This window comes from Limanda limanda, chromosome 5 (genome assembly GCF_963576545.1).
Source record: "Limanda limanda chromosome 5, fLimLim1.1, whole genome shotgun sequence".
Classification (NCBI taxonomy): domain Eukaryota; kingdom Metazoa; phylum Chordata; class Actinopteri; order Pleuronectiformes; family Pleuronectidae; genus Limanda; species Limanda limanda.
The window spans coordinates 1,838,354-1,850,735 of record NC_083640.1 but is presented as its reverse complement, the minus strand read 5'-3'; the positions used below and the strand labels follow the sequence as shown (position 1 = coordinate 1,850,735).

The 12,382-nt window shown below is 43.3% G+C and overlaps 2 protein-coding genes across 2 annotated transcripts; both read right to left on the bottom strand.

The window, feature by feature from the left end:
• Window positions 1-5,896: 5,896 nt before the first annotated feature.
• Window positions 5,897-8,095, bottom strand: LOC133001763 (E3 ubiquitin-protein ligase TRIM21-like). Its single transcript, XM_061071447.1, has 2 exons — window positions 8,027-8,095; window positions 5,897-7,943 (listed from the first exon to the last, which is right to left on the bottom strand). The coding sequence occupies exon 2, from the start codon at window positions 7,939-7,941 to the stop codon at window positions 6,310-6,312; it is 1,632 nt and encodes a 543-aa protein (XP_060927430.1). The 5' UTR covers window positions 7,942-7,943; window positions 8,027-8,095; the 3' UTR covers window positions 5,897-6,309.
• A 1,401-nt stretch (window positions 8,096-9,496) lies between these two features.
• LOC133001850 (E3 ubiquitin-protein ligase TRIM39-like) lies at window positions 9,497-11,683 on the bottom strand. Its single transcript, XM_061071555.1, has 2 exons — window positions 11,627-11,683; window positions 9,497-11,543 (listed from the first exon to the last, which is right to left on the bottom strand). The coding sequence occupies exon 2, from the start codon at window positions 11,539-11,541 to the stop codon at window positions 9,910-9,912; it is 1,632 nt and encodes a 543-aa protein (XP_060927538.1). The 5' UTR covers window positions 11,542-11,543; window positions 11,627-11,683; the 3' UTR covers window positions 9,497-9,909.
• Between the last annotated feature and the right edge of the window lie 699 nt (window positions 11,684-12,382).

The window sequence follows — 12,382 nt, the reverse complement described above, 5'->3', positions numbered from 1 at the left end:
CCACCAGCCACCCCGCCCCCAAAACAAGACGAAGAAGACACGCCTCCACGGACAGTCACACCCCTCACGTGCACACGCCCACCTGCTCACCGGGGAGCTGAGCGAACGGCGAGGGGGGCGGAGCTACTCCTCCTGAAAAAGTCACGTCGCAGGAGTCCGATCGTTTACGTTGAAGATTGTACGTCCCACTTCGCGGCTCCAGAGCTCGTGGGTTCGATTCCCACTCACTCCCCCCCCCCCTCGAACCACGCTTACAAGTGGTCTTGGTGACGTGGCGCCCGCTCGGCCACCGGGGGCGCACTTCACTCAAAGGACGTTTCTTTGTTTTTTCCTCATCCAGCGACTCTCTGACGAACGTTTTGATTTTTTATTTGCTTTATTTTAAACTTTAAACGTGTGGGTTTTGGTTTTGGATCTTTTATTTTTGCTTTGATGGCCGACGGATGTTACTGGTTAGCATTTGATTTCCCCGTCACGTTGTGTGTCTGTTGGTTGTGCGTCTGTTGGTTGTGCGTCGGGCTCGTTGTGTCTCCGCCTGTAGCTGAGCTAGCTTTTCTTTGCTAACGTCCAAATGAGCGGTCAGGGACGGGTGGGGTGGGGTGGGGGGGAAAGGTTATCCTCATTATGGATATGTAGCTTGTTTTTAGAGTGGCAGCGGACCTGATTGCAGTCGTGTGGGATTTTTATACCTAATATTATTTTCCGTTTATATCTTTTTTTCTGAATTGTGAATTCTCTTTTCCTCCCGCCCCTTCTGGTAGCACCTGATATGTTTGTTTTTGACATAAATGTGTGTGTGTGTGTGTGTGTGTGTGTGTGTGTGTGTGTGTGTGTGTGTGTGTGTGTATATATAATATACACGCACACATAAGTTGTACTTGTCGTGATTGGCTGAATGCGATTGGCTGGTTCCATTCTGCAGCAGAAACACGAGAAGTCACTCGTCATAAAACAGATTGTAATATTCCATTGTGTAGTAATATGAGACACAAGTACATACGAGTATAAATACACATCCTATGATTACATATCCATAAATACTATGAAAATGTTCCTAGTACGTAGATATTGGAACATGGATTCTAAATATATGTATATATATATTTGCTGTCATGCACATATGTATATATGCATATGACTGTGTGTGTGGTCACTGTTACACAGACACACACTTGGACGACGCCCCCTCGTTTGCACTTTGCCGAGGACGCAGCTTCCTGTCGGTTTCGAGGCAACGCGCCGCTCGCACTCGTTTCTGGTTCCAGGACGTTTTCACGATTTGGAGGATTTCAGCTTTTTCTGATTTGATAAAACATAAAGTCAAACTAAATTCAGCTTCTCATCCTCTCTCTCTCTCTCTCTTTTGCACTTTATCCGTCTCTCTCTCTCTCTCTCTCTCGTCTCACTGCGGACGCCGTCGGTGCTTTGCCTCGAAGCCGCGTGAATCCTGTGCCCCCCCCCCTTGTGTTTTCTTTCTGTTGTGCAGTGCATAACTCTGACCCCTTGACCCCTTGACCTCCAGATAACGTTCTTCACCAAAATCCTAATTCTGGGTCGACAGACACACGTATATTTTCTATGTTCAGATTCAGACACAGATGAATATTCACTTTATTAAATCTCCGGGCGCAGATGGAGGCGTTCGGCCGCTGAGGGGGCGGAGCTTGTGGTCTGCGATGGACAGAGACAGATTTAAGAATCAGCAGTGATTGATTACTTTGCCGGCGAGGTCGGTCATATCACCTTTACTCCTGAAAACAAAGACAATGCAGTGAAACCTACTTGAAGAGAAACAGCTGAGTCATCGGCCCGGTTACCGTTTTTGTACATAAAGTAATATTTAAGGTTTTATATGTATTTCTACCGGGTTAGTTCTCTCACTTCCCCAACTTGAAGCACTTTTGTTCACTGTACCTCTGGCTGTGTGTGTGTGTGTGTGTGTGTCTGTGTGTGTGCATGTGTGTTAGCCCACGTGCACGCCGGCACACCGAAGCGAATGTTTGGTTCCTTTTCCTCCGACTTGTTTTATTTCTCTCTTTTTTTTTTCCGTCTGTTTAATTTGGAAGTTTTTTATTATTTTATCGGTCCTGTTGTTTGTGTTTTTTCTTTCACAGCTGTTCGGCGTCAGCGTCTCTCCCGGAGAGCCGTGGCGAGGGGGGGGGCTGGAATCTCCCACCGTGTCGCAGCCTTTACAGAAAAAACCCTTTCACCACCGTCGCCCCCCCCCCCGGCCGCCACACGGGACGCCCTGAGCTTTTAGAAACGCTGGCGGTGAATATCGGATTGTACTTCTTCAGCTCGACTTTGCATTTCAACACATGTCAAACTAATTCTACCATTTTTTTTTCTAAAGCCAAAAATGCAGGATTGTGCCCCCCCCCCCTTCCCACCCCCAGTGTTTACATTGTGCATTCAGGCGCTCTTTGTTAGACCGTAACCTTCGGGACCTTTGACCTTTGACCTCACCGAGTCGTCAGTGCTGGTAAAACACATTTCCTGAAAACTCGCCTAAGTTTTTCTTCTTGTTACTCAAGAAACGGAGAAGTCACGATTCGTTAGCTTCTCCCGATCGAGTCCCTGAGCTCCTGTTTTAGATTCTTTAAAATGCTCTGAGGACGAGACATGTGAACGTCCGGGCTCAGTGTGGCCTCCAGGTGGCGCTCTTTCAAGGGGCCGCACCTTTAAAGATCACGGCTCCTGAACTGGGACGAAGTGTTTTGAGTTCGTGTCCAAAACTTGGATTAGACCTTTTTTTTGGGGCCTAAAAAATATTTGATTAATCACAAGTTTAACACGATGACTGTTCGTCAATCCTGCATCAACTATTATTTACTGTATCAGTTGCATTATCATTATCAACACGTCTGTCAACGATTTGTGATTGACAGGTCGAAAATAATGGAAAAGGCCCAAATTTACATTAGGAAAATACAAGAATATTAAATGTATTATCATGAAAAAACAGATATTTAAACATAAGAAGCTGGTACCATATGAAATATGATTTAAAAGATGTTATGGCTAATTATGATTGTTGCCAGTAGGGGCACAACAACAGATCTCTGGATCATGCTAGCAGACTTTAATCATGATGGGACGAACCAACAAAAAGCCAGAACCACAACAAGTCGAACCAACACAAAGCCAGTGTCACGCCGGTGTTTACCAAATACGAGTTCTACGGGACGCGTCGGTGGCGTGTGTCCGGCGACAGGAAGTGAAGACGCCCGGGCGCCGGGCGCCGTTCTGCAGCCTCGACCGTCAAACCCAAATCAAAGAGGAGAAGCGTTTGTGTTTGTGTAGAACGTCTGGTTCTCAGATGTAGATTCTTGCTGCTGATGTTTCCTTTGTGTTGTTTCCTGAGGAACCACAGTGTGAGGCATGCTGTATTTATAATGGCTTTATGTCGTGCCTGTTTTATTATTATTATTATTATTATGATTTCTTTCCTAAATTTTAAAACAAAAATACTCTCTGCTTTTTATTTGACTACATTGCTTTGCATTCTGTATTAGTGAAGCCATGTCACACGTCTGTTTTCACTCTAATGTAAACTATCAGATATCACAATAAATTTTCAATGGCATTAACTTGTGTTTGTCGAATATTTCACATTTTCATTGAGTTCTCAGAGGGATGTGGATTTCAAAAGCAATAATACAAACCTAATAATAAAGATTCTCATCGTGGTTAGAGAAAAACAGGAAGTGACAGTTTGAGAAACAGGAACAGGTGTGAAACTGGTCGTCGTGGTGATGAGTTTGTGAATGTGATGAAATGAACGGTGACGGAGGCTGAAGCTGATTTATTAAAACAGACGAGAAGAAACATGAGATTCACTCGGTGCCTCGGTCTCATTACTGTCATTACTGTAAAGCTCACTGTTTTGATTCATGCTAAAAATAATGTTACAGTGTCAAAGTTATATATTGTATTATCTTATTATTATTATTATAGACCGGGCCTTCGCTTTAAAGTAAATCCTCCTGGTGCCAACGTGACTCCTGAGCTCTTCAGGGTCACGCAGCTTTCACGTGTTCGTCAGGTAAAGTTTAACAAATTGACCGTTTCTCAAATCCAGATAAAAAACAAATTGGTTGAATAAATATTTTTCTCCCACCTGATGAAACCAGTTCAGACCAGATGAGTCTCAGTCTGTTCCCACTCGGATGAACCTGCAGCTGCTGCGAGTTCAAGAGAAACATGAATATTCATTTATGTTCTGTGAGAAGAACTCGTCACTGCGTGTGTGGTTGTGTGTGTCTCTGTGTGTGTGTGTGTGTGTGTGTGTGTGTGTGTGTGTGTGTGTGTGTGTGTGTGTGTGTGTGTGTGTGTGTGTGTGTGTGTGTGAGTGAGAGAGAAAAAAGGAATAAAGACACTCGAGGTCAACAAGCAGAAACACAAAAGCTTTTCATTATAATCCACCTGTTGATTCCTCCGTCTGTGGATCTTTTAAACATTTGTCTCTCAAACTGTTCGTTCCTTCGACTTCACACACATCTGTAAATAAAGATAAATTAAAAACCATCACCGGAGCCGCTGCAGCTCGGTCGATCAGACGTGTGATCAGAGTGCGATGGTCCGGCGTTGCCATGGCAGCAGATGATGGTGATGCTGAACTCACTCAGCTTCGTGTTTCACGGCCTTGAGCTGCTCATTCATCAGCTCGTCTCTTAAAGCTACAACGTGAAACGATTCACACGTGAACAGCTTCGTTTGTTCTCTAGTGACGATCTCAGATGTTTGCTCAGACTGGACGAGTGTTAGCGACGATCAGAGGATCAGCGACGGCATTGCAGGGGGTCCGCGAAATTCGCTTTGATATTTCAACACATTTCCAGATTACTCTTGAATATCGTGAAAAATATCTAAAATAAGAAAAAATATGGCTAAAATAATATAAAGGTGCTGGTGATCATGAGGTTAAACTTAAGTAGGCCTCAATTGTTTGTGTGATATTGTATGATTATCATTTGTGACATATTCTGCATTACTTTGTCATCTTCCCTCTTCAGTTGTAGCCCCAGTTTATGTTGATTGTTATTGATCACCGTTACTTTAACGTTCTGTCAACATGTCAGCTACATGTCTGTACATTTAAGTCATGAACGTTATATATTGATGTACATATGGTTCTGAGATGCAGTACAACTACAAACTGCATTTTAATTTTGTTTTCAATTCTTAAGCACTGAAAATCAACCGTTTTTGTTGTTTTTTCACAGATTTTTCCAGATTTGTTTGAGATTTTAAAATAAAACCAACATGGAAAACCAAATGTCAAAACTTCCTAAGGCACGCGCGTGCGAAGGCACATCAGTGGGCCGCGGATTACTTCTAGTCAGAATTGTCTCTGGGACAAAACCAGTTGAAAACCCCTGTCATAGGAGACACAAAAACGTCCAATACATCTTTCAAATCGGTTCCACACAGAGGTCGACAACCTGCGGCTCTGGAGCCTCATGTGAACAGGGGCTTGCTTGTTGGTGCTGTTTATTCAGTTTAACAGGAAAACACGTCATGTCTCCAGCTCAGACCAGAGGAGTCAGTTCTGTCTAAAGACAACATGATATTTGAGATTGTATACGGCCCAGTGGGTCTCCGAGGGTTAACAGTAGACATCTGCAGAAATAAAGTTTATTATTTATAAAAATTAATTAAAAACGTTTACAGTTTAGCAAATTTTCCACGATCATTGAGACAGATCTCTTGTAATAAGATGTAGTTTAGGCCCCTTAACATTTATCTCAGTGTAAAATACTGAACCTGTGATCTGCTCCTAACACTGGAACCTCGGACTGTAATCCTACGAGTAGTGTGATGTGTAGAGGAACTGCTTTAGTCTTTAATATATAAATCCAGCTGAGCTGTGACATGAAAGAATGACACAACAGAATCTGTATATATTCAGTTTATTATGTAAATATTTCAACGATTGAAACACTTGATAAAATACTTGAATTAAAACCAACACCACATTATAACAGTAAACTTTACCATTCTTATATAAAAGGATCAGACAGTAACAATAACTAGAAACATGCACTGGGTCCATACATTTTTTCCAGATTTACATGGGGTCCTTGTGACCTTTGACCAATGTAATTCATCAATAGATCTTTGATTCAAAATGATAAATAATCAACATTTTCTCATTTGTTGTTCTGTGAGGCCACCATGACCTTTGACCTTTGGCTACCAGATTCTAACCAGTTCATCCTGGATTCCAAGTGAATGTTTGTACCGAATTTGTAGAAATTCCCACTTGACTTTCATGGGTTTCACGTTCTCCAGAATGGGACGGATGGACTAGTGAGTTTGAGGTACAGGTGTAATGATGAGAGGGGCGGAGTTTCTTCCATTATCATTCCACTGAGGGCAGAAGAACGGATAAAGTTTCTCTGTAAAGCAGCAGCCTGTGATACAACCGATGAGTGATTTAGAGTCTGCATTGTAAAAAGACACCTCACCTTTGTTGTAGTCTACAAAGACGCCCACCTTCTGAAGCTCTTCTTTCAATATTATAGGTTTTGAATCTGCAGTTGTTTTATATTTGCCCTCAACCAATAAAATGCACCAAAATCCATTTTTAACTGACGCACTTGTCTCGTTCTTTCTCTCCACCGACTCTCTGGCCACGCCAACGAACCAACGTATCTTTCCTTTCACCTGCACCTCAAAGTAAAACTTCCCTGTCGTGAATCCCTCTTTTGTCAAAACCTCACAAAATGCATCAAATCTCTTTGGATTGTCTGTAACTTCGTCCTCTTCAATGTTGTCTTCTTGTGTAACTTGTTTTCCGTCTTCGCTTATGACAAGTGAGTAAAATGCAGTGTCGGGGTCAAGGGTCAAGTCGACCGCGTGCTCTCTCATTCTTTTCATTCTGATCTCAGGAATCTCTTCCATTATTTCCTGGACTCTCTGTTTCAGCCGAGTCAGGTGACCTCGTGTTGCCTGGAAAGACAGGTCAGGGCCGAGGTCTGTGTCGGGACAGCTCTCGTGTGGAGGTTTGGACAAGGTGGGGAAGTTCTGGAGGAAATGATAGTGATCCTGTGACTGTGACAGATGTTCCAGCTGACTGCTTCGGCTCTTGAGCTCAGTCACTTCCCTCCTCAGTTCTTTGAGAAGCTCTTCACCCTTTTGCTTTATTCCTCTGTGCCTCTGCTGGATCGCCTCAACCAGCTCGGCCTGGCTCGCCTGAATGGACCGGATCAACTCGGTGAACACCTGCACGGCGACTTGTTCCTCCTTTTCAGAATCTACCCGGCTGACATCGAGTAATTCTTCAACCTCCGCTATCTTCTCAATCCGTGTCTGTATCAACTTCTGCATGTTTGCCTGTGCCTCGTCTTTTGTTGCTGCCACTTTTTCATATTGCTCCTCCAGGAGGACGGCGTTGTGACCCTTGTGATCAGCTGAAAAACACAGGACGCAAATGAAGGCCTGCTCCTTCAAGCAGTACAGCTCGGTCATCTTGTTGTGTGTCTCGCACATCCTGTCGTCGAGATTCTTCACTGGCTCTAATAACGTGTGACCTTTGAGCCCAGCAACTCTCCGATGCGGCTCCAGGTGTGACTCACAGAAAGAAGTCAGACACGTCAGGCAAGATTTAACGGCCTTTTCTTTTATCTCAGAGCAGATGTCACAGAGAACGTCAAGTGCAGGAAGCTGTGGGCCTGGAGTCGAGGCTTTGACTTGAACCAACTTCTTAAACTCATCAGCTAACTCTGAGATGAAAGTGTTGACTTGAAGTTCAGGTCTTGTGGAGAATTCCCGTTTGCACATGGGACACTGGCAAGTGTCTCCGCTGTCCCAGTACGTGTGGAGACATGAGCTGCAGAAGTTGTGTCCACACAGGATCGAGACTGGGTCTGTGAACACGTCCAGACAGATGGAACACAGTAACCTCTCCTCTGACAGCAGAGAGCTGGCTGAAGCCATATCTGGACAAACACATGGGAGGCAGTTATAACTCATATCTGTGCTGAATAATCTGTTATAGATTTAATGGAAGGTTTAAATTTACCTGTGAAGTTTGAGAGGTTTAGAAGCAGCAGCTTGAAGTGACGAGCAAACTGTGACTTTCCTCCTTGAGTTTCACTTCAGCATGATGACGCTGGTGATGGCCCCTCCCCTGCTGCTCTGCTCCACTTCCTGGGTTTGTTTAACTCTTTCCACTCTGGTCACATTGGGAACTACGGTGGCCCTGAGAGCTCAACGCACAGCAACTTAACAAAACACATGCAGGTGGAAAACATCTTCATCAATTTCACAACACAACACTACACAACATATTACAGAAATGCGCGGCAATACAGAAAACGACAACAGGAGTGTTTCCAGAGGACAGCTAAAAGTGATGGACACTGATGTCATAGGACAGGGGTTTTCAACCGGGGGTCCGCGAAATTCGCTTTGATATTTCAACACATTTCCAGATTACTCTTGAATATCGTGAAAAATATCTAAAATAAGACAAATATGTCTAAAATAATATAAAGGTGCTGGTGATCATGAGGTTAAACTTAATTAGGCCTCAATTGTTTGTGTGATATTGTATGATTATCATTTGTGACATATTCTGCATTACTTTGTCATCTTCCCTCTTCAGTTGTAGCCCCAGCTTATGATGATTGTTATTGATCACCGTTACTTTAACGCTCTCTCAACATGTCAGCTACATGTCTGTACATTTAAGTCATGAACGTTATATATTGATGTACATATGGTTCTGAGATGCAGTACAACTACAAACTGCATTTTAATTTTGTTTTCAATTCTTAAGCACTGAGAATCAACCGTTTTTGTTGTTTTTTACACAGATTTTTCTAGATTTGTTTGAGGTTTTTAAATAAAACCAACATGGAAAACCAAATGTTAAAACTTCCTGAGGCACGGGCGTGCGTAGGCAGATCAGTGGGCCGCGGATTACTTTCTAGTCAGAATGTTCCCTGGGACAAAACCAGTTGAAAACCCCTGTCATAGGAGACACAAAAAAACGTCCAATACATCTTACAAATTCGGTTCCACACAGGGGTCGACAACCCGCGGCTCTGGAGCCTCATGTGAACAGGAGCTTGCTTGTTGGTGCTGTTTATTCAGTTTAACAGGAAAACACGTCATGTCTCCAGCTCAGACCAGAGGAGTCAGTTCTGTCTAAAGACAACATGATATTTGAGATTGTATACGGCCCAGTGGGTCTTCGAGGGTTAACAGTAGACATCTGCAGAAATAGTGTTTATTATTTATAAAAATGAATTTAAACGTTTAGAGTTTAGCAAATTTTCCACGATCATTGAGACTGATCTCTTGTAATAAGATGTAGTTTAGGCCCCTTAACATTAATCTCAATTCAAAATACTGAACCTGTGATCTGCTCCAAACACTGGGACCTCGGACTGTAATCCTACGAGTAGTGTGATGAGTAGAGGAACTGCTTTAGTCTTTAATATATAAATCCAGCTGAGCTGTGACATGAAAGAATGACACAACAGAATCTGTATATATTCAGTTTATTATGTAAATATTTCAACGATTGAAACACTTGATAAAATACTTGAATTAAAACCAACACCACATTATGACAGTAAACTTTACCATTCTTATATAAAAGGATCAGACAGTAACAATAACTAGAAACATGCACTGGGTCCATACATTTTTTCCAGATTTATATGGGGTCCCTGTGACCTTTGACCAATGTAATTCATCAATAGATCTTTGATTCAAAATAATAAATAATCAACATTTTCTCATTTATTGTTCTGTGAGGCCACCATGACCTTTGACCTTTGGCTACCAGATTCTAACCAGTTCATCCTGGATTCCAAGTGAATGTTTGTACCGAATTTGTAGAAATTCCCATTTGACTTTCATGGGTTTCACGTTCTCCAGAATGGGACGGATGGACTAGTGAGTTTGAGGTACAGGTGTAATGATGAGAGGGGCGGAGTTTCTTCCATTAGCATTCGACTGAGGGCAGAAGTACGGATAAAGTTTCTCTGTAAAGCAGCAGCCTGTGATACAACCGATACGTGATTTAGAGTCTGCATTGTAAAAAGACACCTCACCTTTGTTGTAGTCTACAAAGACGCCCACCTTCTGAAGCTCTTCTTTCAATATTTTACCTTTTGAGTCTGCAGTTGTTGTATATTTGCCCTCAACCAATGAAAAGCACCAATATCCATCTTCAACTGACAGACCTCTCCCGTTCTTTCTCTCCACCGACTCCCTGACCACGCCAACGTACCAACGTATCTTTCCTTTCACCTGCACCTCAAAGTAAAACTTCCCTGTCGTGAATCCCTCTTTTGCCAAAACCTCACAACCTGCATTAAATCTCTTTGGATTGTCTGTAACTTTGTCCTTTTCAATGTTGTCTTTTACTGTAACTTGTTTTCCATCTTCGCTTATGACAAGTGAGTAATGTGCAGTGTCAGGGTCAAGGGTCAAGTCGACCGCGTGCTCTCTCATTCTTTTCATTCTGATCTCAGGAACCTCTTCCATTATTTTCTTGACTCTCTGTTTCAGCCGAGTCAGGTGACCTCGTGTTGCCTGGAAAGACAGGTCAGGGCCGAGGTCTGTGTCGGGACAGCTCTCGTGTGGAGGTTTGGACAAGGTCAGGAAGCTCTGGAGGAAATGATAGTGATCCTGTGACTGTGACAGATGTTCCAGCTGACTGCTTCGGCTCTTGAGCTCAGTCACTTCCCTCCTCAGTTCTTTGAGAAGCTCTTCACCCTTTTGCTTTATTCCTCTGTGCCTCTGCTGGATCGCCTCAACCAGCTCGGCCTGGCTCGTCTGAATGGACTGGATCAACTCGGTGAACACCTGCACGGCGGCTTGTTCCTCCTTTTCAGAATCTACCTGGCTGACATCGAGTAATTCTTCAACCTCCGCTATCTTCTCAATCCGTGTCTGTATCAACTTCTGCATGTTTGCCTGTGTCTCGTCTTTTGTTGCTGCCACTTTTTCATATTGCTCCTCCAGGGGGACGGCGTTGTGACCCTTGTGATCAGCTTTCAAACACAGGACGCAAATGAAGGCCTGCTCCTTCAAGCAGTACAGCTCGGTCATCTTGTTGTGTGTCTTGCACATCCTGTCGTCCAGATTCTTCACTGGCTCTAATAACGTGTGACCTTTGAGCCCAGCAACTCTCCCATGCGGCTCCAGGTGTGACTCACAGAAAGAAGTCAGACACGTCAGGCAAGATTTAACGGCCTTTTCTTTTATCTCAGAGCAGATGTCACAAAGAACGTCAACAGCAGGAAGCTGTGGGCCTGGAGTCGAGGCTTTGACTTGAACCAACTTCTTAAACTCATCAGCTAACTCTGACATGACAGTGTTGACTTGGAGTTCAGGTCTTGTGTAGAATTCCCTTTTGCACATGGGACACTGGCAGGTGTCCCCGCTGTCCCAGTACGTGTGGAGACATGAGCTGCAGAAGTTGTGTCCACACAGGATCGAGACTGGGTCTGTGAACACGTCCAGACAGATGGAACACAGTAACCTCTCCTCTGACAGCAGAGAGCTGGCTGAAGCCATATCTGGACAAACACATGGGAGGCAGTTATAACTCATATCTGTGCTGAATAATCTGTTATAGATTTAATGGAAGGTTTAAATTTACCTGTGAAGTTTGTGAGGTTTAGAAGCAGCAGCTTGAAGTGACGAGCAAACTGTCTCTTTCCTCCTTGAGTTTCACTTCAGCATGAAGACGCTGGTGATGGCCCCTCCCCTGCTGCTCTGCTCCACTTCCTGGGTTTGTTTAACTCTTTCCACTCTGGTCACATTGGGAACTACGGTGGCCCTGAGAGCTCAACGCACAGCAACTTAACAAAACACATGCAAGTGGACAAAACACATGCAGGTGGAAAACATCTTCATCAATTTCACAACACAACACTACACAACATATTACAGAAACGTGCAGCAAATACAGAAAACGACAACGGAAGTGTTTCCAGAGGACAGCTAAAAGTGATGGACACTGATGTCATAGGACAGGGGTTGTCAACCGGGGGTCCGCGAAATTCGCTTTGATATTTCAACACATTTCCAGATTACTCTTGAATATCGTGAAAAATATCTAAAATAAGAAAAAATATGGCTAAAATAATATAAAGGTGCTGGTGATCATGAGGTTAAACTTAAGTAGGCCTCAATTGTTTGTGTTATATTGTATGATTATCATTTGTGACATATTCTGCATTACTTTGTCATCTTCCCTCTTCAGTTGTAGCCCCAGTTTATGTTGATTGTTATTGATCACCGTTACTTTAACGTTCTCTCAACATGTCAGCTACATGTCTGTACATTTAAGTCATGAACGTTATATATTGATGTTCATATGGTTCTGAGATGCAGTACAACTACAAACTGCATT

Coding starts and splice junctions, on each gene's coding strand:
- LOC133001763 (XM_061071447.1), bottom strand. CDS start 7,941: ATGGCTTCAGCCAGCTCTCTGCTGTCAGAGGAGAGGTTACTGTGTTCC.
- LOC133001850 (XM_061071555.1), bottom strand. CDS start 11,541: ATGGCTTCAGCCAGCTCTCTGCTGTCAGAGGAGAGGTTACTGTGTTCC.